The 22236-nt window shown below is 41.5% G+C and overlaps 1 protein-coding gene across 5 annotated transcripts in view; it reads right to left on the reverse strand.

The window, feature by feature from the left end:
- LOC120538647 (leucine-rich repeat and fibronectin type III domain-containing protein 1-like protein) overlaps positions 1–22236 on the reverse strand; it is a 561847-nt gene that overhangs the window by 366924 nt on the left and 172687 nt on the right. For all 5 annotated transcript variants that reach the window (XR_005635489.1, XR_005635490.1, XR_005635492.1 and 2 more), the window contains exon 2: positions 3539–3731. Coding sequence is in view for 1 of the 5 variants with exons in the window: in XM_039768031.1 (XP_039623965.1) it covers positions 3539–3614 (76 nt within the window). In the remaining 4 variants the exon portion in view is untranslated. The remainder of the gene's footprint in view (positions 1–3538; positions 3732–22236) is intronic.

Raw genomic sequence — 22236 nt, forward strand, 5'->3', positions numbered from 1 at the left:
AGTATGCTGCTGCTGAAGTATGGGAATTTCCCCTTGGGATTAATTAAGTATCTATCTATCTATCTATCTATCTATCTATCTATCTATCTATCTATCTATCTATCTATCTATCTATCTATCTATCTATCTATCTATCTATCTATCTATCTATCTAATATTTATATAGTGCCTTCTATCTATCTATCTAATATTTATATAGTGCCTTTTATCTATCTATCTATCTATCTATCTATCTAGATTGTCCGAATCAGACATCACACTAATAATGTTTCCTCGATGGTAATAACTAACAGAGATGGTTGCCCAGGTGAGTTGTAGTCTATGCTTATATTTCCAGCATGTTCCCTGACCCGTGAGGCATACAGATCCTCAAAGAAGTCCAGTTTCACACCTACAATCTTTTCTGCTGTCTGAATAATGCACTTTTTGGATTGAGCCGATGCCAGTATGCTGTGTCATGCCAGACTGTTATGGATGACGTGATGAGGCTTTCAGTGACAGATCACTAAAACTGGATTAGCACAGATGGGGACAGGTAATACTTTTTAAGCTGCTGCTAAGCTTTTTGCTGCTGATGTTTCCAATCCCAGTTCAGATTGTAAGTGATAGTTGTGTAAGAAATACCAGGGTGACACAGAAAAACGGGAACTTTTGAAATGCGTAGTGGCAGCCATGTACAATTGGCAGCACTGCGGAACATGGACCTTGAGCTGTAAACAATCTCGTCATTTAGTAATTTAGTAATCAATTGCAAGGCAATCAATGGCAGCTGTACGAGAATTGTTCGGTAACCGTGTCATCTCAAGATTCGGTGACATTCCCTGGCCCTCAAGATCACCAGATTTGTTTGTTTGTGATTTTTTCTTGTGGGGCTACCTTAAGAGTCGGGTCTACACGACTCGGGCCAAGGACACTGAATGAATTGAAACAAGGAATTCAAGATGAAATTCGTGGTATCCCAGCTGAGGTGTTGCAGCGATCAATGGGGAACCTCAACAGCAGACTGAAAGAATGCATACGTACAGGAGGACGCCAATTACAGGACGTAATTTTCAAACATTGATAATTTGGATTAAGTTGTAGTGCTTCAATTGCTGTCAATAAATTTTTTTTGTTGGATTTCTTCTATTTTTATTGGGTTTTTCAAAAGTTCCTGTTTTTCTGTGTCACCCTGTACAAAGTCTGCCCTGTTGACCGTGACATTGTTTATAATTAATGTCACACATGTGCGCATGGGGGACAGTTTACAGGATCAAATGGTGTTATTCATCTGATCTCACCTGATCCTCTCTCTTCTTGTTCCTCTGCAGTTTAGCCAAAGGCCCGGCCTCTCAATGACATCACCACCGGACCACCCACTCTTGACATCACTTCCAGCACAGCCTGATGACATCATTTCCAGTCCACCTTCCTGACACATCAGATCCTGTTCAGGCCACCATGACTCCCCCTCTTCCTCCTATCCACCGTATTTATAGAGCAGACACAAACTGTTAATCAGTTCAGTTGTGAGCTCCACTTACGTAAAGATGAGTTTCTTTCCTTTTGGTTATTTTTTCAGTATATGGGGTGGCCATCTCCTAAATCTTTTTTTTGTCTGCTGCCTAATTTTTCCACACTAGGGGTTTTGGAGGAGAGGAGTGTCTCCTGAACTCCATAATCATTTTGACTGTTTCCAAGACTGTTTAACATCGTTAGACTTTGCAGGATCCCCTCAAGGTTGCTGGATATCATGGCTGCCTTTACACTGGTACTGTGAGTGCTGTGTAGAGTGGAGTCAGAACCTCTACATTTTCCCAGTTTATTCTGAGGTTCATCAACGGTGTGTTCTGCTCCTACTCTCTTCAGTGCTTGCATGGACTGGGTGGTGGGCAGGGTCATAGGGTCCAGCGACTGTGGGGCATCTGTTGGTGAAGAAAGATTCACGGATCTTGACTTTGTTGACGATGCTGTGATCTTCGAGGAGTCAATGGAGGCTCTGATCGGGGCACTTGAGAGACTGAGCGAGGAGTCTGAGTGTCTGGGCTTGCGCGTGTCCTGATAAAAACCAAAGATCCAGGCCTTTTATGACCTCTTGCACACAGCCATTAGCAGTGTGTCTGTTTGCAGAGTGAGTTTCGACCTGTCGAGAGGTTTACTTACCTTGGCAGTGACATTCATGACTCTGGTCACTCTTCCCATGAAGTCAGTAGAAGGATTGGGAGAGTATGGGGGCTCATGAGGTCGCTGAGAAGGGGTGTGTGGTGCTACTGATATCTGGAAAAAGGACGAAGGTCCAAGTCTTTAGAGTCCTGGGGCCTCATGTATAAATGGTGCATACGCCCGTTTTCACGCTCAAATTGCGATGTATAAAACCTAAACTTGGTGTAAAGCCACACACATTTTCACAGTAGCTCAAACCCTGGTGTACAAAAGTTCTCCGCTCGGTTTTGCAAACTGGCGGCACAGCAGTGCTTTTGTTCCAGTGTGGTTTCCCTTTCTTTTTCAGATCCAAATCCCTGATGTGGCTTTATAAATACACTGAAATTAACCGCATATTGTTTATTAGTTTAAGGCATCTGATTGTAATTAACCTGTAATTGTATTTCCCCCGGTGCTTTTGCCATTGTCTTTCCAAAGAACGCTGAGCTTAAGGGCTATTTATATTGATTTGCATATTCAAAGAGGCATAGTTCTGGGAGGAGTTGGAGAGCGGCAGCAGGCACGTGCATAACTTTTCACACTGACCAGGATTTATGGAGCGGAAAAATGTGGAAGTTGGCGAGCACACAGATTTATGCATCTGGATTTTTTGTGCATACGAACATTCCTGCTTTTGTCTGTACGCCACGTTTTAGTGTGAATTCTACGCACGCCATTATGAATGAGGCCCCTGGTGCTTCCTGGACGCTATCCAGTGCAGACTGGACTCTTGGTACTGAGTCTCTTCAGAGATTCCTTGAGTACCATTGGTTTGACTTTGTGTCAAATGAGTTGTTGTTGACGGAGTCCTGAATGAGGCACATTACCTGCATTGTAAGGGAGCGTCAGTTACGGCACTATGGCCATGTAGCGCGTTTCCCCAAGGGTGATCTGGCTCGCAGAATCCTCATAGTTGAGGACCCGAGTGGCTGGACCAGGCCAAGGGGACTCCCACGTAACACCTGCTGCGGCAGATAGTGTCATTTCCGGAGGGTGTGACTGGACCGCGTGTGTGCCTGGGTGGTTGTCAACCGGGCTCCTGAGCTGTTTTATCGTGTGGCGGGTGTTGCAACACGCTGTACCAGTGCATGCTCCCCAACCTGACCTGACCTGACCTCATTTCACAGTAGGTTACTCCAGAGCTATTTATTAAATGCAGTTGAACAAACTTCATCTTTGCAGGTCATCCATCATAACACTAAGGTTGGCGTAACTTTTCATAAGTATCAGGTTGAGATACTTGGACAGCTTAGCTACTGACGGACTGAATGGTCTCCTCTCATTTGTTACATTTTTCCTGTTCATAGACATTGTAAGAGTACAGTAATCTGAATCTGAAATTCCAGATGTTACTCACCTCTATCTTGGATGTGTAAGAAGATCTGCACACATCTTAAGGCCAAGCTGGTTCCTCCAAGGCTGGCACGTGGCATGCAATTCCAACAGCAAATGAGGGAGGCCTGTGGTTAGCGGGATATGGCAGCTGTGTCCATACTAGGGCTGAGGCTGCATGAACCCAGCTGGGCCTTAATTTCTGTCCATGAATAAATCTGCATGAAGAGGAAATACAAGAAAAAAAAGAAAGAACGTCAGTTCACTCAGTCCCACCTTTAGCATTTCAGCATCTAAATAGTACAGGGAGATTCACTTGAAGGAGGCACTGAATATTCTGTTGTAACTCCCGTTACGATGAAGCAATCTGAACCAAAAAAAATACTCTATATACCTTGACGTCTGTGTAATCGATTGCATTACATGCGATGCTGGAAGTGGTTTCCGCTTTCTGACAGACATATTTTGACGTGGCACTCTATTTTCCTAATGTATCAGCAAGCATCTCGGCGGGGATTAGAAGCAATTTCACGTTGGATGTTTTCATTCAAATCTTCCACAGTGCGAGGCTTGTTCTGATTGACTTTTCCTTTGAGTAGACCCCAAAGGAAGAAAGTCTGGTGTTTTCAGATCCAGCGACCTTGGTGGCCAAAGCCCCTTTGAAATCACCCTGTTGCTGAAGAAGTACTCAGTTTCTGCCATGCTCCTTGTCGATGTGTGACATGTTGGTCCATCTTGCTGGAAGTAACTCATGATCACCCAGTTGATCCTGACATCGCTTATACAAATTGGTGACCCAATAGGTTCACACCATGAAGACGCGCAGTTCAATACTGCACACCACCATTCAGATGAGAAGTCAAGTGACTGAGTGAAGGGGTACGGATGGTATGGACCCAAGAAGTTGCAAATGAAGGTTGAACGTGGTGACGGCTGTCCAGTGCCTACCTTATCACTCAGACGCAGGGGCATCCCAGCTTGTTTGAAGCTCCATGTACTGAGGAGCGCATTCCACATTGTTTCATTCAGATTGCTTCATCCTAGTGAGAGTTATTACAGAATAGTGTAGCCCTCTTTTGAGCGAATCACCCTACTGTGTTGTACCGTGTTAGCCATTATGGATGCAATGAGAAGTCAAGCAAGATGACACTTTTTATTGGCTTACTGAACCGAATAAAATATGTAAGTTTTCGAGGCAACTGAGGCCCCTTCTTCAGGCAGGTTGTAATCATTTAAACCTACCTGAAGAAGGAGCTTCAGGTGACTTGAACGCTTGCATATTGTAATCGGTTAAGTTAGCCAATAAAAAGTGTCATCTTGCTTGACTTCGCATAGCATATAAATATGACAGCAGCCTTCTCCTCCTAAAGAAACAAATGTCTACAGCTATTGAACCTCAGCCTGAGTTTTTTTTCTCAGAATATCAATTGTGTTTATGTCTTTAAAGTGGCATCATTTAATCAACAGTTGGTGGATTCATAAACAAGCAAAACAGACTCCATCAGTTCATAAATTCAGAATGAATTTCCCACATCCCTCTTTCTTCCTCACTTTAGTAACATGCTACTAAACACCCGCAAAATCCACCTTAATAAAAGGATGCACAGCTGTGTGTCAATCCAGTCGCTATGTCTCTGTCATTCCAACTAATCAACAGACAGACCACAATAGTAATAAAATGCATTGTATTTTTCATTCCAACAGATGGCACATCACAAAGATCACAATGAGCTCTAATTGCTTTTGTGCTAAAAGTAAAGTGAATGTATTGAGCAGGCCGTGAATCTCTACCAACATGAGTCTCGCTCGTGTCAGATGAATAATTTAATCCTGAGGTACTCCAGCCGTGTTACAACAAGAAGGGGTCTACAATTCAAATGTTCATGTGCGTCTCACCACGTTACATTTTAGTTCGTGATGGGATTTTCCAGAAGTGACTTATTTGAATAGGTAACACTTTACATTAAGGGTCCATAATAACACTGTAACTATTATGTAACTGCCTTGTGAGAAAGGGCCAAGAACCCTGCCCCACTTGGATGCCTGGAGGAAGGAGGAACCGGGACAGCGGCGCTTCTTTTCCCTGGGTACCCGGCCGGTTCTAGATCCCTGGGGGAAAGCACTTCCGGGACACCAGGAAGTGCTGACAGACCAGGGAGGGTTTATGCCCGGAGTGCTTCCGGGTGCAAGGGCAGCACTTCCGCCACACTGGGGAGTGCTGCCAGAAGTCGGTCATCAGGCACCTGGAGCCCATCCGGGGGTTGTATAAAAGGGGCCGCCTCCCTCCATTCAATGGCTGCATGGGGAGGAAGATGACAGAGCTCCATGGAGAAGAGTGAAGGCGGTGAAGGACCTTGCAAAGGACAGAGAAGAAGGGTGATTGGTGCAGGGGCACTGTGTGCTGTGGACTTTCATTATAAATAAATGTGTCCTTTTCGAGACGTGGAGGTGTCTGTCTGTCTGTGTTCCGGGACTAGCTTCCACAACCTGTATAAGTACAGTGTAACTACGAGTTATTACTCCGTACTTACTGTGTAATACAAAGAAACCTTATAGTTAATTACTCAGTTTATATAATTACACAGTTTATATAATTAAAATGTAACAATTTATCACTGATCCAAAAAAAAGTGTACTTACATAATTACATTGTATCTGTACTTTCAAAATGTAATAAAAACATCAGGGTATGTAACTACAACTATGTAACAGATGTTCCATGGTCTGGGCAATTTTAATGGAGTGATAACTGCATAGGTTTTCGATGATATTTGAAGATCTTTTTTAAATGGTGAAAACACCTTTGCAAAATGGTTAATGCTTTTGCCTCATGAATCCATTATCCTGAGATGGAAACACAGATACAATGTAACTAGTAAGAAATTAAATATAGCGTTACTTTGTATTACACAGTAAGTACAGAGTAATAACTCTTAGTTACACTGTACTTATACAGGTAATTGCATAGTAGTTACAGTGTAATTATGTACACCTAATGTAAAGTGTCACCGAATATTTTAGTAAAAAATACATTGCCACTAGTAGGGGGTGCTACCGAGTCCCCCAAACCTTAGACACACAAGACCCAACACAATACCAGGTTCAATAAAAGAATTTTTAAATCCATCCACAGATAATAATGCAACAACCTCAGCCAAAACATTCACAGAACCGATGCCTTCTCTTATCTCCTTCTTTCCACCCAACTCTCCCGGGTCATACGTAAACTAAGGAAGTTCCTCCCCTGGCAGCCCCCTCTTCTGTTACCCAAGGACCCCTACAGGGCTGTACAATAATTCCCATGCAGCCCTGTGAATTTCCAAACTGCCATTTATTAATTTGGGAGAATGAACTGCTCCCGGTTTCCAGCTCTCACCAGTCCATCCTTCCTTACAACATCCCAGCCAGGACAGGAATTACAGTTAGGTCCTTAAATATTTGGACAGAGACAACTTTTTTCTCATTTTGGTTCTGTACATTACCAAAATGAATTCAAAATAAAACAACTCAGATGAAGTTGAAGTGCAGAGTTTCAGCTTTAATTCAGTGGGATGAACAAAACGATTGCATAAAAATGTGAGGCAACTAAAGCATTTTTTAACACAATCCGTTTATTTCAGGGGCTCAAAAGTAATTGGACAAATTCAATAACTGGAAATCAAATGTTCATTTCTAATACTTGGTTGAAAACCCTTTGCTGGCAATGCCAGCCTGAAGTCTTGGACTCACGGACATCACCAGATGCTGGGTTTCCTCCTTTTTAATGCTCTGCCAGGCCTTTACTTTCAGTTGCTGTTTGTTTGTGGGCCTTTCTGTCCGAAGTTTAGTCTTCAACAATTGAAATGCCTGCTCAGTTGGGTTAAGATCAGGTGACTGACTTGGCCATTCAAGAATTTTCCACTTCTTTGCTTTAATAAACTCCTGGGTTGCTTTGGCTGTCTGTTTTGGGTCATTGTCCATCTGTATCATGAAACGCCACCCAGTCACTTTGACGTCATTTAGCTGGACTTGAGCAGACAGTATGTCTCTGAACACCTCAGAATTCAATTGGCTATTTCTGTCCTGTGTCACATCATCGATAAACACGAGTGTCCCAGTGCCACTGGCAGGCATGCATGCCCAAACCATCACACTGCCTGACTCCACTGTGTTTTACAGATGATGTGGTGTGCTTTGGATAATGAGCTGTTCCACGTCTTCTCCATACCTTTTTCTTGCCATCATTCTAGCAGAGGTTGATCTTGGTTTCATCTGTCCAAAGAATGTTTTTCCAGAACTGTGCTGGCTTTTTTAGATGTTTATTAGCAAAGTCCAATCTAGCCTTTCTATTCTTGAGGCTTATGAGTGGCTTGTACCTTGCAGTGCACCCTCTGTATTTACTTTCATACAGTCTTCTTTTTACGGTAGACTTGGATATCGATACGCCTACCAAGCCCTGGAGAGTGTTGTTCACTTGGTTGGCTGTTGTGAAGGGGTTTCTCTTCACCATGGAAATGATTCTGTGATCATCCATCACTGTTGTCTTCCGTGGACGTCCAGGGGCCTCATATATAACGCCGTGCGTAGAATTCACACTATAACATGGCGTAAGCACAAAAGCCGAAATGTGCTTACGCACAGAAAAATCCAGATGCAGGAATCTGTGTGTACTCCAACTTCCACATTATTCCGCTACATAAATCCCAGTCAGCATGAAAAGTAACGCTCGTGCACATGCTTCATGTAACGCCCCAACTCCTCCCAGAATTACGCCTCTTTGAATATGCAAATCAATATAAATCACCCTTAAGCTCAGCCTTCTGTGAAAAGACAATGGAAAAAGTGCGGGGGAAAATATAAGAATTTCAGCGAATGCCAAGTGGAGGCAACGGAAAAACATACTATTTGTTCAAATAAACCGTGGTATAATCAAAAAAAGGAAGTTGATCGAGTGACATAGCGTGTTGGAGAAACTTGAAAGCTCACGTTCACAAAGTCGCACAGTGCCAGAAATAAAAAGAAGTCACATATCAAAGTCGCCGTGAAAAGGCGAGTCATAGCCCACCGTCTGAGTGTCATATGAAAGCTTATTAGGGTACAAAGAAAAAAAAGGCACACAATGAGGAAAAAGCACGAAATGTCAACTTCAATCTTGAAATGTCCACTTTAATCACATAGTTTATTTTGTAATTAAAGTAGAACATCATAAACTTCATCTTAAAATCGTTTAATTCACCAGTTTCTCAAATCACATCGTAATTAAAGTAGCACGTTAAATGCTTTGTTTTGTATGTGATCTTCTATGTGCTCTGTGTGTGTGAATCACTACGTGCTTCTTAAACTGGCTCTCTTCCTCCAACTGGACACAGAATCCATTACATTCGTGATATTACAGCTCTCTGAATAACTCAAATACTGAGATATATACGTGATATCATTATCATGATGATAGTTAAAGCACGTTATTAAGCATGGGTTTCACGGCGCAGTGATTGTGTGCGACCTTCGATGAAATTATTTATTGCAGCAGTACTCTAGGGGGCTCTATGTCCAATAGAAATAATCCAATGTCAATATGGTAGCTTATGCACGGTGGATCGCCACACAATCAGCTCTGTAATAGACGTTAAGCCATCTGTAAGCTTAGAGCGCCGATTCTTCAAAACATTTAAGGAACTTTGAAATATCTTCGTAGTACATGTTTAATTATTCCACCCTTCATGCCAGTACCAGTGAAGAATATAGATTATTTAAATGAAGTCAAAGTTTTACCTGTATAATATAATAAACATATTTTGTTGCATTTCATCTTAAAAATGATATCGTCATCATATGTAAATATGCGCTTTATAAAGTGGATCAGGTTGTGCGATATTATAACTGTAGTGCAAGTTTACAGTGAGGTGATTGTACTTATAAGTACTAACAGTTCTACAAGGAGCAATTGATTGAGTACATTTAAAGTTCTTGGGATGAAACTGTTTCTGAATCGCGAGATCCGTACAGGAAAGGCTTTGAAACGTTTTGCAGTGGCTGAGACAGCGTGTGCTTGAAGCCGTATACCAATAATTCTCTTTCCGATCAGCTGCTGCTGTGATTACCCACTCAGATACAGTGATATAAATACTCCGAGTGGTGCAGTGAGAGTAATATGGAAAAAAATGATCCGCTGTGGCAACTCCTAACGGGAGCAGCAGAAAGAAGAAGAAGAAGTGAGAGTAACAACGCTAAAGCAGTTATGGTATTTGGAATACTTTGGCTATTCCCTGGGTGCCGCCAGTTTGCAAAACTGAGTGGAGAACTTGCGTACGACAAGGTATGAGGTACCGTCGAAAAGTGTGTGACTTTACGCCAAGTGTAGGTTTTATACATCGCGATTTGAACGTGGAAAAGTTCTTACACAACATTTCTGTGCGTACGCACCGTTTATACATGAGGTCCCAGGTCTTTTTGCGTTGCTGAGTTCACCAGTGCTTGCTTTATTTCTCAGGATGTACCAAACTGTAGATTTTGCAGCTCGTAATATTGTAGCAATTTCTCGGATGAGATTTTTCTGTTTTCGCAGCTTAAGGATGGCTTTTTTCACCTGCATGGAGAGCTCCTTTGACCGCATGCTGTCTGTTCACAGGAAAATCTTCCACATGCAAGCACCACACCTCAAATCAACTCCAGGCCTTTTATCTGCTTAATTGATAAGGACATTACGATGGACTTGAACACACCTGCCGATGAAACAGCCTTTGAGTCGATTGTCCAATTACTTTTGAGCTCCTGAAATGAAGGGAGCTTTAGTTGCCTCACATTTTTATGCAATCATTTTGTTCAACCCACTGAAAGTCTGCACTTCAACTTCATCTGAGTTGTTTCATTTCAAATTCATTGTGGTGATGTACAGAATAAAATTAGAAAAAAGTTGTCTCTGTCCAAATATTTATGGACCTAAATGTATAAGGCATCCTGGCCCGGGGTGTGTCTGCAACTTGGCCATCCTTTCATTATGGCTTCCCAGCTGGGCAGGAACTCCTCCTCAACCCTAGTCGGGATGCCCATCCATCCTCCTGGGCACTTACAACATGTTTTTGGGATGTTTTGAGCATACGAGTGGAAGACTTCACCATGTGGGTAATGAGAATAACGTGATTAGTTTCAGGGACATTTTGATATTGTTAGATCACCACAGACTTGTGTTGTATCTCAGTTCTACATGAAAACATAACTTTAAATGTTTTTTGTAGAATTCACAATAAAAAAAAAACATGGAGTAAGTAACATAAAAAAATATCATTTGTGGGTGGCGTAGAGAGAATCAGAGAATCAATGACTAATCTTATTGAAAGTTTTCTCAAAGAAGCCAATTTCTATCACCCAGTTCACTGATGCCATTCAAAGCTGTAAATGACAAGGCTATCTCACAACCTTCAAAGACGTTGATTAACTTTTTGATATGAACGACATTGTAGAAAGTAACAATTATTTCATTAACACTAGAACTGCCATGCAATTTCTCAGCACTAAACTGCCAGGCTAAATCCTTTGGTCCTTGCTAATGGCCCATCAGCTCTGTGACCTGGGGCCTCATGTATAAACGGTGCGTACGCACAGAAATGTTGCATAAGAACTTTTCCACATTCAAATCGCGATGTATAAAACCTACACTTGGCGTAAATCCACGCACTTTTCCATGGTACCTCATACCTTGTCGTACGCAAGTTCTCCGCTCGGTTTTGCCAACTGGTGGCACCCAGCTTCAAAGCAGTGCTGCTGTTCGTGTGTGGTTACTCCTTATTTTCCTGACACGGCTTTAAAAATACACAGAAACTAACCGCATATTGTTTATTAGTGTAATGCATCTGATTGTAATTAACTCGTAACAATATAATGGTAGAGGGAACAGCAATAGTATTCCAAATACCATAACTGCTTTAGCGTTGTTACTCTCACTGCACCTTCTTCTTTCAGCTGCTCCCGTTAGGAGTTGCCACAGTGGATCATCTTTTTCCATATTACTCTCAGTGCAGCACTCGGAGTATTTATATCACTGTATCTTCAAACTGTATGTTTTAAAGAATCAGCGCTCTAAGCTTACAGAAGGCTTAACGTCTATTACAGAGCTGATTGTGTGGGGATCGGTTACTTGGAGAAAGAAAAGCAAGGACTGCATCGGTGGCCATGCCAATACTGTATATATTGAATATAAAACAGAAAGAGAAAATAACGACACAGCTAAAAACGCAGCGGCAAATTTCGACAAAAGTTAAACACTTGTGTCATGAGCACGAGGCGGATATGCAGTGTCCGCAACGGATGTGGCCATCCAACGTACATAAGATACCATATTGACATTGGACTTTCTCTGTTGGACAGAGCCGCCCATGTGTACTGCTGCAATAAATAATTTCGAAGGTCGCACACAATCAATAACATGCTTTAACTATCCTAATGAAAATAATATCACGTATACATCTAAGTATTTTAGTTATTCAGAGAGCTGTAATATCATGAATGTAATGGATACAGCATCCAGTCGGAGGAAGAGAGCCGGTTTAAGAAGCACATAGTGATTCACACACATAGAGCACATAGAAGATCACATACAAAGCAAAGCATTTAACGTGCTACTTTAATTGCGATGTGATTTGAGAAACTGTTTATGATGTTCTATTTTAATTACAAAATAAACTACATGATTAAAGTGGACATTTCGAGATTGAAGTTGACATTTCGTGCTTTTTCCCTACTGTTTGCCTTTTTTTTCTCTGTACCCTAATAAGCTTTCATATGACACTCAGACAGTGGGCTTACAACTCTTCTTTTCACGGCGACTTTGATATGTGACTTCTTTTTTATTTCCGGCACTGTGCGATTTTGTGAACATGAGCTTTCAAGTTTCTCCAACACGCTATGTCACTCGATCAGCTTCCTTTTGTTGTTCATATCACTGTTTAAATAAACAAATAGTATGTTTTTCCGTTGCCTCCACTTTGTATTCGCTGAAATTCTTATATTTTCCCCCGTGCTTTTCCCATTGTCTTTTCATAGAAGGCTGAGCTTAAGGGTGATTTATATTGATTTGCATATTCAAAGAGGCGTAATTCTGGGAGGAGTTGGGGCGTTACATAAAGCGTGTGCACGAGCGTTACTTTTCACGCTGATCGGGATTTATGTAGCGGAAGAACGTGGAAGTTGGAGTGCGCACAGATTCCTGCATCTGGATTTTTCTGTGCGTAAGCACATTTCGGCTTTTGTGCTTACACCATATTATAGTGCGAATTCTACGCACGGCGTTATACATGAGTCCCCTGATGACGTGAAATGCCACTTAGAGTCTAATACAGTTTGAATGGACATACAAACAAATATTTTTTTAATTTATATTTTCGATTTAAAGTGGGCGGCATGGTGGGTGGCACAGTGGGCAGTTAGTTAGACCTGGGTTCACTTCCCAGGTCCTCCCTGCGTGGAGTTTGCATGTTCTCCCAATGTCTGTGTGGATTTCCTCCCACAGTCCAAAGACTTGCAGGTTTGGTGCATTGGCGATCCTAAATTGTCCCTGGTGTGTGCTTGGTGTGGTTGTGTGTGTGTGTGCACCCTGCGGTAGGCGGGCACCCTGCCCGGGGTTTGTTTCCTGCCTTGCGCCCTGTGTTGGCTGGGATTGGCTCCAGCAGACCCCCGTGACCCTGTACTTAGGATATAGCAGGTTGGATAATGGATGGATGGATGGATTTGAAGTGTTAGCATATGTTTTCAATCCAAAGAAAAAGCTCCGGGGATGTGCTGTTGTGGGACAAAAAACTGCTTCAGTATTTCATTTAAAACAATAACAACACATTTAAATTAGCTGGGTACATGAATGAGCACATGAATGAGAACATTTTTATACTGACAGTTTATATAAATCTCTGTTTTGTTTTATTATGTGCGCATCCTCTAATTTTGCACGGCTTCTAAGCGAGAGAAGAATCAAGGGATGCTGTCACCTGAGTGGATTTCTCCAATTTGGCATAAAAACACTTCAGTGGTCATTCAAAATTTATTAAGTCAGGACAATATTTTTTTTATATGCAGTAAATAGTTATAAAATTACAACATTACTTAACTGACATAACAGACCAAGAATGACACAGTGCACATCACTAGACTGTGTCACAGCTAAAGGGCTCAAAAGAAGGTAATTCCATGCCAGGCCAGGGGGTGGCAGAGTGCATTAATCGTCTGTCTGTTATATCTGCAGATCCAGTGGTAGGGAATGCAGTAGGGGTGATGGATGGTGGGATTACATCAGGGTTCGGCTCTGAGCCCTTTCTTATTTACCATGGTGAAGGACAGGTTGACAGATGAGATTAGACAGGAGTTCCCGTGGACTATGATGTTTGTTGATGACATTGTGATCTGTAGTGAGAGTAGGGAGGAGACCCTGGAGAGGTTGAGATATGCTCTGGAGAGGAGAGGAATGAAGGTCAATAGGAACAAGACAGAATACATGTGTGTGAATGAGAGGAAGATCAGTGGAATGGTGAGGATGCAGTGAGTTGGCGAAGGTGGATGAGATTAAATACTTTGGATCAACAGTCAAAAGTAACAGGGATTGTGGAAGAGAGGTGAAGAAAAGAGTGCAGGCAGGGTGTCAGGAGTGATTTGTGACAGATGGGTACCAGCAGTAGTGAAAGAGAAGATCTACATGACGGTAGTGAGACCAGCTATGTTATATGGGTTGGAGACGGTGGCAGTGACCAGAAAGCAGGAGACATAGCTGGATGTGGCAGAGTTAAAGATGCTAAGATTTGCATTGGGTGTAACGAGGATGGACAGGATTAGAAATGAGGACATTAGAGGGTCAGCTCTGGTGGGACGGTTGGGAGACAGAGTCAGACGGGTGAGATTGTGTTGGTTTGGACATGTGCAGAGGAGAGATGAGGGGTATATTGGGAGAAGGATTCTAAGGATAGAGCTGCCAGGGAACAAGAAAAGAGGAAGGCCTAAGAGAAGGTTTATGGATGTGGTGAGAGAAGATATGCAGGTGATGGGTGTGACAGAGCATGATGTAGAGGACAGGAAGATATGGAAAAAGATGATCCACTGTGGCAACCCCTAATGGGAGCAGCCGAAAGAAGAAGAAGAAGACAATAGTCACTCTGTCCACAATGTGCCATTTTGTGTGTTCTCCTTTCCACACTTAGAACTGATGCAGTCTGTGAACTTTACATACTGACAGCTTTGCTGGTATTTCATACACTTGATACCCGTCATGCAGAACATTACGAGTAAGGGCAGACACAAAACGTTAATGAGCAGTTATTAAAAAGTTCAATGCCATTTTAGTGAAATGAACCCGACAAGTCTGCAATCAAATTTTTTGCTGCTGATATAAATAACCAATATATATATATATATATATATATATATATATATATATATGAGTTTAAAAACTTGAGATCAACAGTACAGAGTAATCGGGAGTGTGGAAGAGAGGTGAAGTAGAGAGTGCAGGCAGGGTGGAGAAGAGTGGCAGGAGTGATTAGTGACAGATGGGTATCAGAAAGAATGAAAGTGAAGGTCCACAGGACGGTAGTGAGACGAGCTATGTTATATGGGCTGAAGGCGATGGTACTGACCAAAAACACAGGAGACAGAACTGGAGGTGGCAGAGTTAAATATGCTAAGATGGAAAGACTTAGAAATGAGGACATTAGAGGGTCAGCTCAGGTTGGACGGTTGTCAGAGAGGCGAGATTGTGTTGGTTTGGACATGTGCAGAGGAGAGATGCTGGGTATAATGGGAGAAGGGCGCTAAGGATGGAGCTGCCAGGCAAGAGAAAAAGAGGAAGTCCTAAGAGGAGGTTTATGGATGTGCTAAGAGAGGACATGCAGGTGATGGGTGTGACAGAGCAAAATAGTGAGGACAGGAAGAGATGGAAGAAGATGATCCACTGTGGTGACACCTAACGGGAGCAGCCGAAAGAAGAAGAATACATTTGAAGTGACGCAAATTAGGAAAAGTCAAACAAGGACAAGGAGTGCGACATGATGAAGTAAAGAATTTAAAAATGCTGTGGCAATTGGCGTGAGCCGTGGCGCTCCTACTGCTAATGTAAATGTGCATTTAATATTTTTCGGCCCACTCAGCTTAAAAACAGTAACTCGTGCTCATGCATAAAATCAAACATATAAAGGGCATGAGTAATATGGCACATCTTTATTAAAAAAAAAACATTTTTATGTATGATCAAAATTCAAGAGTTTAGTCATAAATTAAATCAAAGAAATACCATTACACTTCTCTGGCTCTGAAATATAGAGTCACTATTTTCATTGATATAGGAGAAAGATACATGCAGTCAAGCAGCACATTTAGGAGCACAAACTCAATTTAATTACAATTTTTTAAAAATGTGTAAAGGATCTGAATGATGTTTTTACAAGGTACAGCAACCTCAAGGTGCTCAGAAGACACGCAAGAGAGCTCATCTATTGAATTATGCTAAGCGAGAGAAACTCAAGCGTTTGCCACTGATGTAGCGAGTTATAGAAAGTCACCAACTGTCTTGATAGAGAGTGTGAACATAATCTACCAAAATATTTATTCAAATTTATTCCACAGCTTTCTCTTTTCTAAAATATCTTTTGTTTAATGGGAAATAGCTGTCAAAACATATTGAACATCCATAAAGATTTGACGTCACAGCGAGTCTTCAGACGACCGAATGTGACTGGCGAGTTTTGAACTTGATAAAAGTCAGAACTTCATATCGTTTTACTGGACCAAGAAAATGTTGATGGCCCGGGCCACCCAAACAGCTCATTAATTATCGGATGCACTCTGGACCCCCTGGAGGTTGTAGTGGAGGAGAGAACAAAGACAAATCTGAGTGCCATTATGACCAATGCCTCTCTCTGACACACTCACACTGAGGACTTTAAGCCAATGAATAATTCAGCAAACGTGTGTCAAGAAACAAAACCGGGGGTCCTTTATACCACCAGCAATACACTGCCAAGTCAGAAGTTTTCTTTTCTTCTTAATTTCCTTCTTTGTTCAGAACAAAGTGTATGTACATATTTATGTATGTATGTATTGATTTATTTATTATTTTTCTACCTGTTTATGTATTTATTTATTTAAAGAGCCTCTGTTAAAACCCCAAATTCCCCCCAGGGGACAAATAAATCTATCTACCAACCAACATTAGGAGTTACCGTAGACACAGTGCCCCCCATAATGTTTGGGAGAAAGACACATTTTTTTCCTTGATGTACCCTTTCTGCTCCACAGTTTAAAATTACAAATCAAACAATTCTGACATTGTGCTTAAAGTGCACATTGAGGACTTTCATTGAAGAGGATTTACAGACATTGTAGTCACACAGCACTTTGTTTAACTAATCACTAAGCTGTTCCAACATCACATCCAGATCCTTCTTAAAGGTTGTCAAGGTTTCTGCTTCAACTCCACGTCTCGGTAGTTTGTTCCAGAGTCCCTCAACTCTTTGTGTAAAGAAGTGTTTCTTGGCTTCCGTCTTAAATGCACTTCCCAGTAGTCTCCACTGGGTGTCCTCAAGTATGTGGTTCACCCTTAACCTGTAAGACTGTTGCTTGATGTCCTTTATCAAGGCCTTTGAGGGTTTTGAAGAGGTCCCCATACTGTTTCCTCTGCTTGACACTAAACAGGTTTAATTTTTGGACTCTGTGACAGTAGGACATGTCTTTAAGTCCCATGATGCACCTGGTTTCTCTCCTTCAAACAGCTTCAAGTGTTGCTATGTCTTTCTTGTAGTGTGGTGACCAGAACTGCACACAGAACTCCAGAGGTGGTCTTACTAGTGTATTCAATAGTTTGAACATAATGTCCCTTGTCTTATATTCAACAGTTTTTATGGTATTGCAGGTGTTAACGGACCAGGCTCTGTACAGCATTAATGCCCCGGTCCTAAAGGTAGAAGAGATAGTAACACCACAAAATGTATAGGCTGAGACACCAAGAAGTAGCCCAGTTAGGAATTGGCCTTGACTGGTGCAGTTTGGGTTATACATAGGGTATATTGTAACAACTGTTGAACTTAAATCGAGGGATGCTATCCTTAGGTTATACAAAGGGGGAACCCAAAAATAATGGGATTTTTTTAAATCATATATTTCTCAGAACATTTCCAAAATGTAATCACCATGAGAATACTCTCCCTGAGACACAATACACTTGTCCCACCGCTTTTTCCCATTGTTCGAAACTGTTCTGAAACTCGTGCAAAGTGATAGCCTTCAGTGCCTCCGTTATTTGATTCTTGACCTCCTCTACATCCTGAAAATACTTTCCTTTATGATCTCTCATCTCTCGTCCAGGGTGTGGGGTGAGGTGGGCAGTGTGAAACAGTTGTCATCTCATTTTTCGTGAGAAACTGCCGCACACTCATTGCTATGTTGTCGTGATGCAGAAGCCATTCACCTGATTTTCTCCACACTGCATCACACAATCGCTTGAGCATTTCAATGACGCCACTTGGCCAAATGATGCAAAGGGCAGTCTAGTACACGCACCCAGCAGCAAACGTCGGAACTAATGCCAATCCAACCTCCAGGAAAAAAATCTTATTTTGGGTCCCCCATCAATTAATGCACTACTATGACTACGTCTGACCACACCACATCTCCATGGTACAAAAAGACATAGCAGCATCTGATGCCATGCAGAGGTGAGCAACCAGGGGCATCCCAGGATTAAGGGTTAATCCCTGTACTCAAATGCATTTAGGACTGAATCCAGGAAACACTTCTTTATACAAAGAGTTGTGTGAATATGGAGCTACCAAGACAAGGAGTTGAAGCAGAAACCTTGACAACCTTTAAGAAGTTTCTGGATGACACGACGGAATGGCAGAGCTGTAAGCAAAACAAACAAGCTTGATGGGATGAATGACCTCCTGTCATTTGTCATATTTCTCTTGTTCGTACAGTCAGTCAATCATTTTCTAACCCTGCATTCAACTTATACAATCAACATTATAAAATAACAGAAATTACAGCTCCACACATCATTGTTGGTCTTACCATTGTCTTAAAAACCCCACCTTTAACCTTCACCTTAAATCTCCTATCACACAATACTCCTGGATACCTCCTGCCAATTGTTCCGTCCATGCTGCACTCTATGGTTAATTTCTGCATCTATGAAGGACATTCAAATAGTTTCCCCAGTTTTATATTTTCTTTGGAAACGGTGAAGGAGAGAGGAGTAGTAATTGGGCATTAAAAAGTTGGCACGACGCTGGGAAAATTTCATCGCAAAGGAAGGTGACTATGTAGAAAAGTGATGTCATTTGTTTTTGAAATCTCTCTCTATATAAAATCCAATGTCTCTCTGTCTCAAAGTCAAAGCGAACTTTATTGTCATCTCAAGCATATACAAGTATACACTTAGACAAAATTGCAAACCTCAGGGTCCACAGTGTAACATGACGTGCAAATAACAAATTAAAAATAAATTAAAAATAGAATTAACATTCAAATTCAAAATTAAAACACAAACAAGACAAGACATTGTGCAAAGACAAGACAAAGAAGAGAGACAAAATTGACATGTTAGCAATATGAAGACTGATGCAACGTATGATATTTGCAATCTATATACATAAATATAGTCAATAGATATGTAATGTAATAAATAAATAAATAAATAATAAATACTTTATTCTATAATTTGCTTGAACATTGCAGTTGATTATGCGACTTATCTCATCGCGCTAATAGTTCACTTGCAGGAGTAATATATTTGCGTGAATCCGAGACAGAGGCTGAAGGCCAAGCGGGGCCCTCCTTACTCACCCGCCAGCCTCGGGGTGTTCCTTACCTCCGCTTAGCTATCAAATGAGAGAACTGCTTAATGGATTTAGATCTTTCTTTTTTTTTTAATTTGCTTGAATATTCTGGTTGATTTTGTGACTTCTCTCATTACGCTATATATAGCGATATATTCGCGTGAATCCAAGACAGAGGCTGCAGGCCGAGGGGAAGGGGAAGTGTGACGTCAGGAGTAGGGAGCCAGGGAGGGTCCTCCTCACTTTTCTGTTTCACTACTACTCTAATAAATAGAGTTAAATAAAAGTGCGGAAACTTTTTGAACATCCTTGTAGTTTTCCATCTTGGGCTACCACTGATCCTAGATATTTAAATTTGTCCCTGCAGGATAACTTCAGAATCCTGCTCATGATTAAACATCATATATTCTGTCTTTGTCTTCTTATTTATCAACCCTCTGTCTTCCAAAGTCCTTCTCTGTTCTTCTGACTTTCTCTCCACTTCCTCCATTTTAGTGTTACACACCACAACGTCATCAGCAAAAAGCCTACACCAGCAGGATTGGTCATTTATCCCACAAGTCCACACATCCATAACCAGATCACAGAGGTGAGAACTTCAAGAAGACACCTGGTGCAGACCACCTCTAACTGGGATCTTGTTTGTTACCCCAGCACTGCTGTTAACCCGAGTTCTCACTACCTCATACACATCCTCACACACTTCTCTGGTCCTCCTTTCCCTCTCATGCACCTCCAGACCTCTTGATGTGTTATGTTGCAGCCTTGTGCTAAAATTTTTTCAATTCAATTTTTTCCTTCACAAAACAACACTTAATATCCAGAATGATAAAATAAAGAAAAACTGAAATGTCACATTGACACAAGAATTCATACTCTTTGCTATGACACTTGAAATTTGCCTCGGGTGGATGTGCTTTTATTGATCATCACTGAGGTGTTTCTACACCTTGTTTGGTGTCCACATGTTGTCAGTTTCGATCGATTGGATTAAATAGGAAAGGCGTTCTCTTTTCCTGAACTTCCATTTCCATCATTCTTTTGCCTACATCTTAATTGTATCACCTCATCATATAGCCATGGCCATTCTACTTCGCACAGGTGAGTGAAAACCAAGCCATGAGGTTGAAAACGTCACCAGCAGAGCTTAGAGTCAGCATTGTGTTGTGTCACAGATCTGAGGAAGGCTACAAAAATGTACACATTATTGAAGGCTCCCAAGAACACAGTGGCCTCCATAATTCTTCAATGGAAGAAGTCTGAAGCAAGCACAACAACTCCTAGAACAACCTGCCAGTTCAAGCTGAGCCATCGGGGGGAGAAGGGCCTTAGTAGGAGAGGTGACTAAGAACCTGATGGTCAATCTAAGTGACCTCCAGAGAACTTTTGTGGAGATGTGAGAACCTTCCAGGAGTTCAACCACTCCACTTATCTGGGCTTTTTTGCAGTGTGGCCAGATGACACGTGAAAACTAACTTGCATTTCCTGAGCAACAAGATTCTCTTATCTGATTAAATTAAAATTGAACTGTTTGGCTTCAATTCTAAATGTCACATCTGGGGAAATCCATACACGGCTCATCACCTGTGCAATTCCTTTCCAGTGGTAAAGCATGGTGGTGTCAGCATGATGCTGTGCGGTTGTTTTACAATTTATTTCTAGAGGACGTTTTCATACAAATGATGTTGCTCAAAATACTTCACATGATGAAGAAAGAGAAAAAAGACAAAGTATAAAAATAAAATTAGGCAATACTAATTAATAGAATAAAAGTAAGGTCCAATGGCCAGGGAGGAGAGAAAAAAAAAAACAAAAAAAACTCCAGACTGGAGAAAAAAACACAATCTGCAGGGGTTCCGAGCCCACGAGACCACCCAGCCCCTCTAGGCATTCACCCTAACATCGATGATCTCAATCAGTCCTCATGGTTTTCAGGCTTCACATGGAAGAACCTGATGATGATGGTGGAAATCTGGCCTTCAATCCATCAATGTAGGGACCTCACGGTGCTTTGATTGGGTGGTGATGGCACAGATCGCCACCACAGAAAAACGGAAAAGGAACAGCAGAGAAAGTAGGGGTTAGTATGGATTACAGAGCCACCATGAATGATATTGATAATTAAATGCATATACAGAATATCAGGGTTACACTATAATGAAGCTATCAGAAAGCCATTGTAAAATAATGAGTTATTATCAGTTTTTTAAAAGTGCTCCACCGTGTTAGCCTGGCGAATTTCTATCGGTCAGCTATTCCAGATTTTAGGTGCATAACAGCAGAAGTCCGCCTCACCACTTTGTTTGAATTATAAGCAGACACTCATTTGAAGATCTAAGGTTACAATTTGGAGTGTAAGGTGAAAGGCATTCCGAAATATATTATATATTAAATGCAGTATTTTAAAGTCAATTCTAAATGGCATGGGTAACCAATGTAGTGAGTTAACGGAAGTTTACTTCAATCAAGATGGACCAATTTGTCACACATCGACAAGGAGGATGGCAGAAATGGAGTCCTTCTTTGGCAACAAGGTCATTGGCTGCCATGGTCGCCGGATCTGACACCACCAGACTTCTTCCTTTGGGGTCTGCTCAAAGGAAAACTCTATCAGAACAAGCCTTGCACTGTGGAAGATTTGAAGGAAAACATCCACTGTGAAATTGCTGCTATTCCCCGCCGAGACGCTTGTCGATACATTCAGGAACATGGAGCGCCACGTCAAATTGTGTCTGGCAGAAAACGGAAACCACTTCCAACATCTCATGTAATGCAATCGATTACACAGATGTCAAAGTATAGAGCAGATTATTTTGGTTCAAATTACTTCATCCTAACGGGATTTACAACATAATATTCGGGGGCCTCTATGGAGTGAGTCTCCCTATATAAAGTGTTAAGACCCTTAAATAATAAGTCCTGGATATATTTTATATTT

This window comes from Polypterus senegalus, chromosome 11 (assembly GCF_016835505.1).
Source record: "Polypterus senegalus isolate Bchr_013 chromosome 11, ASM1683550v1, whole genome shotgun sequence".
In the NCBI taxonomy this organism is placed as follows: Eukaryota; Metazoa; Chordata; class Cladistia; order Polypteriformes; family Polypteridae; genus Polypterus; species Polypterus senegalus.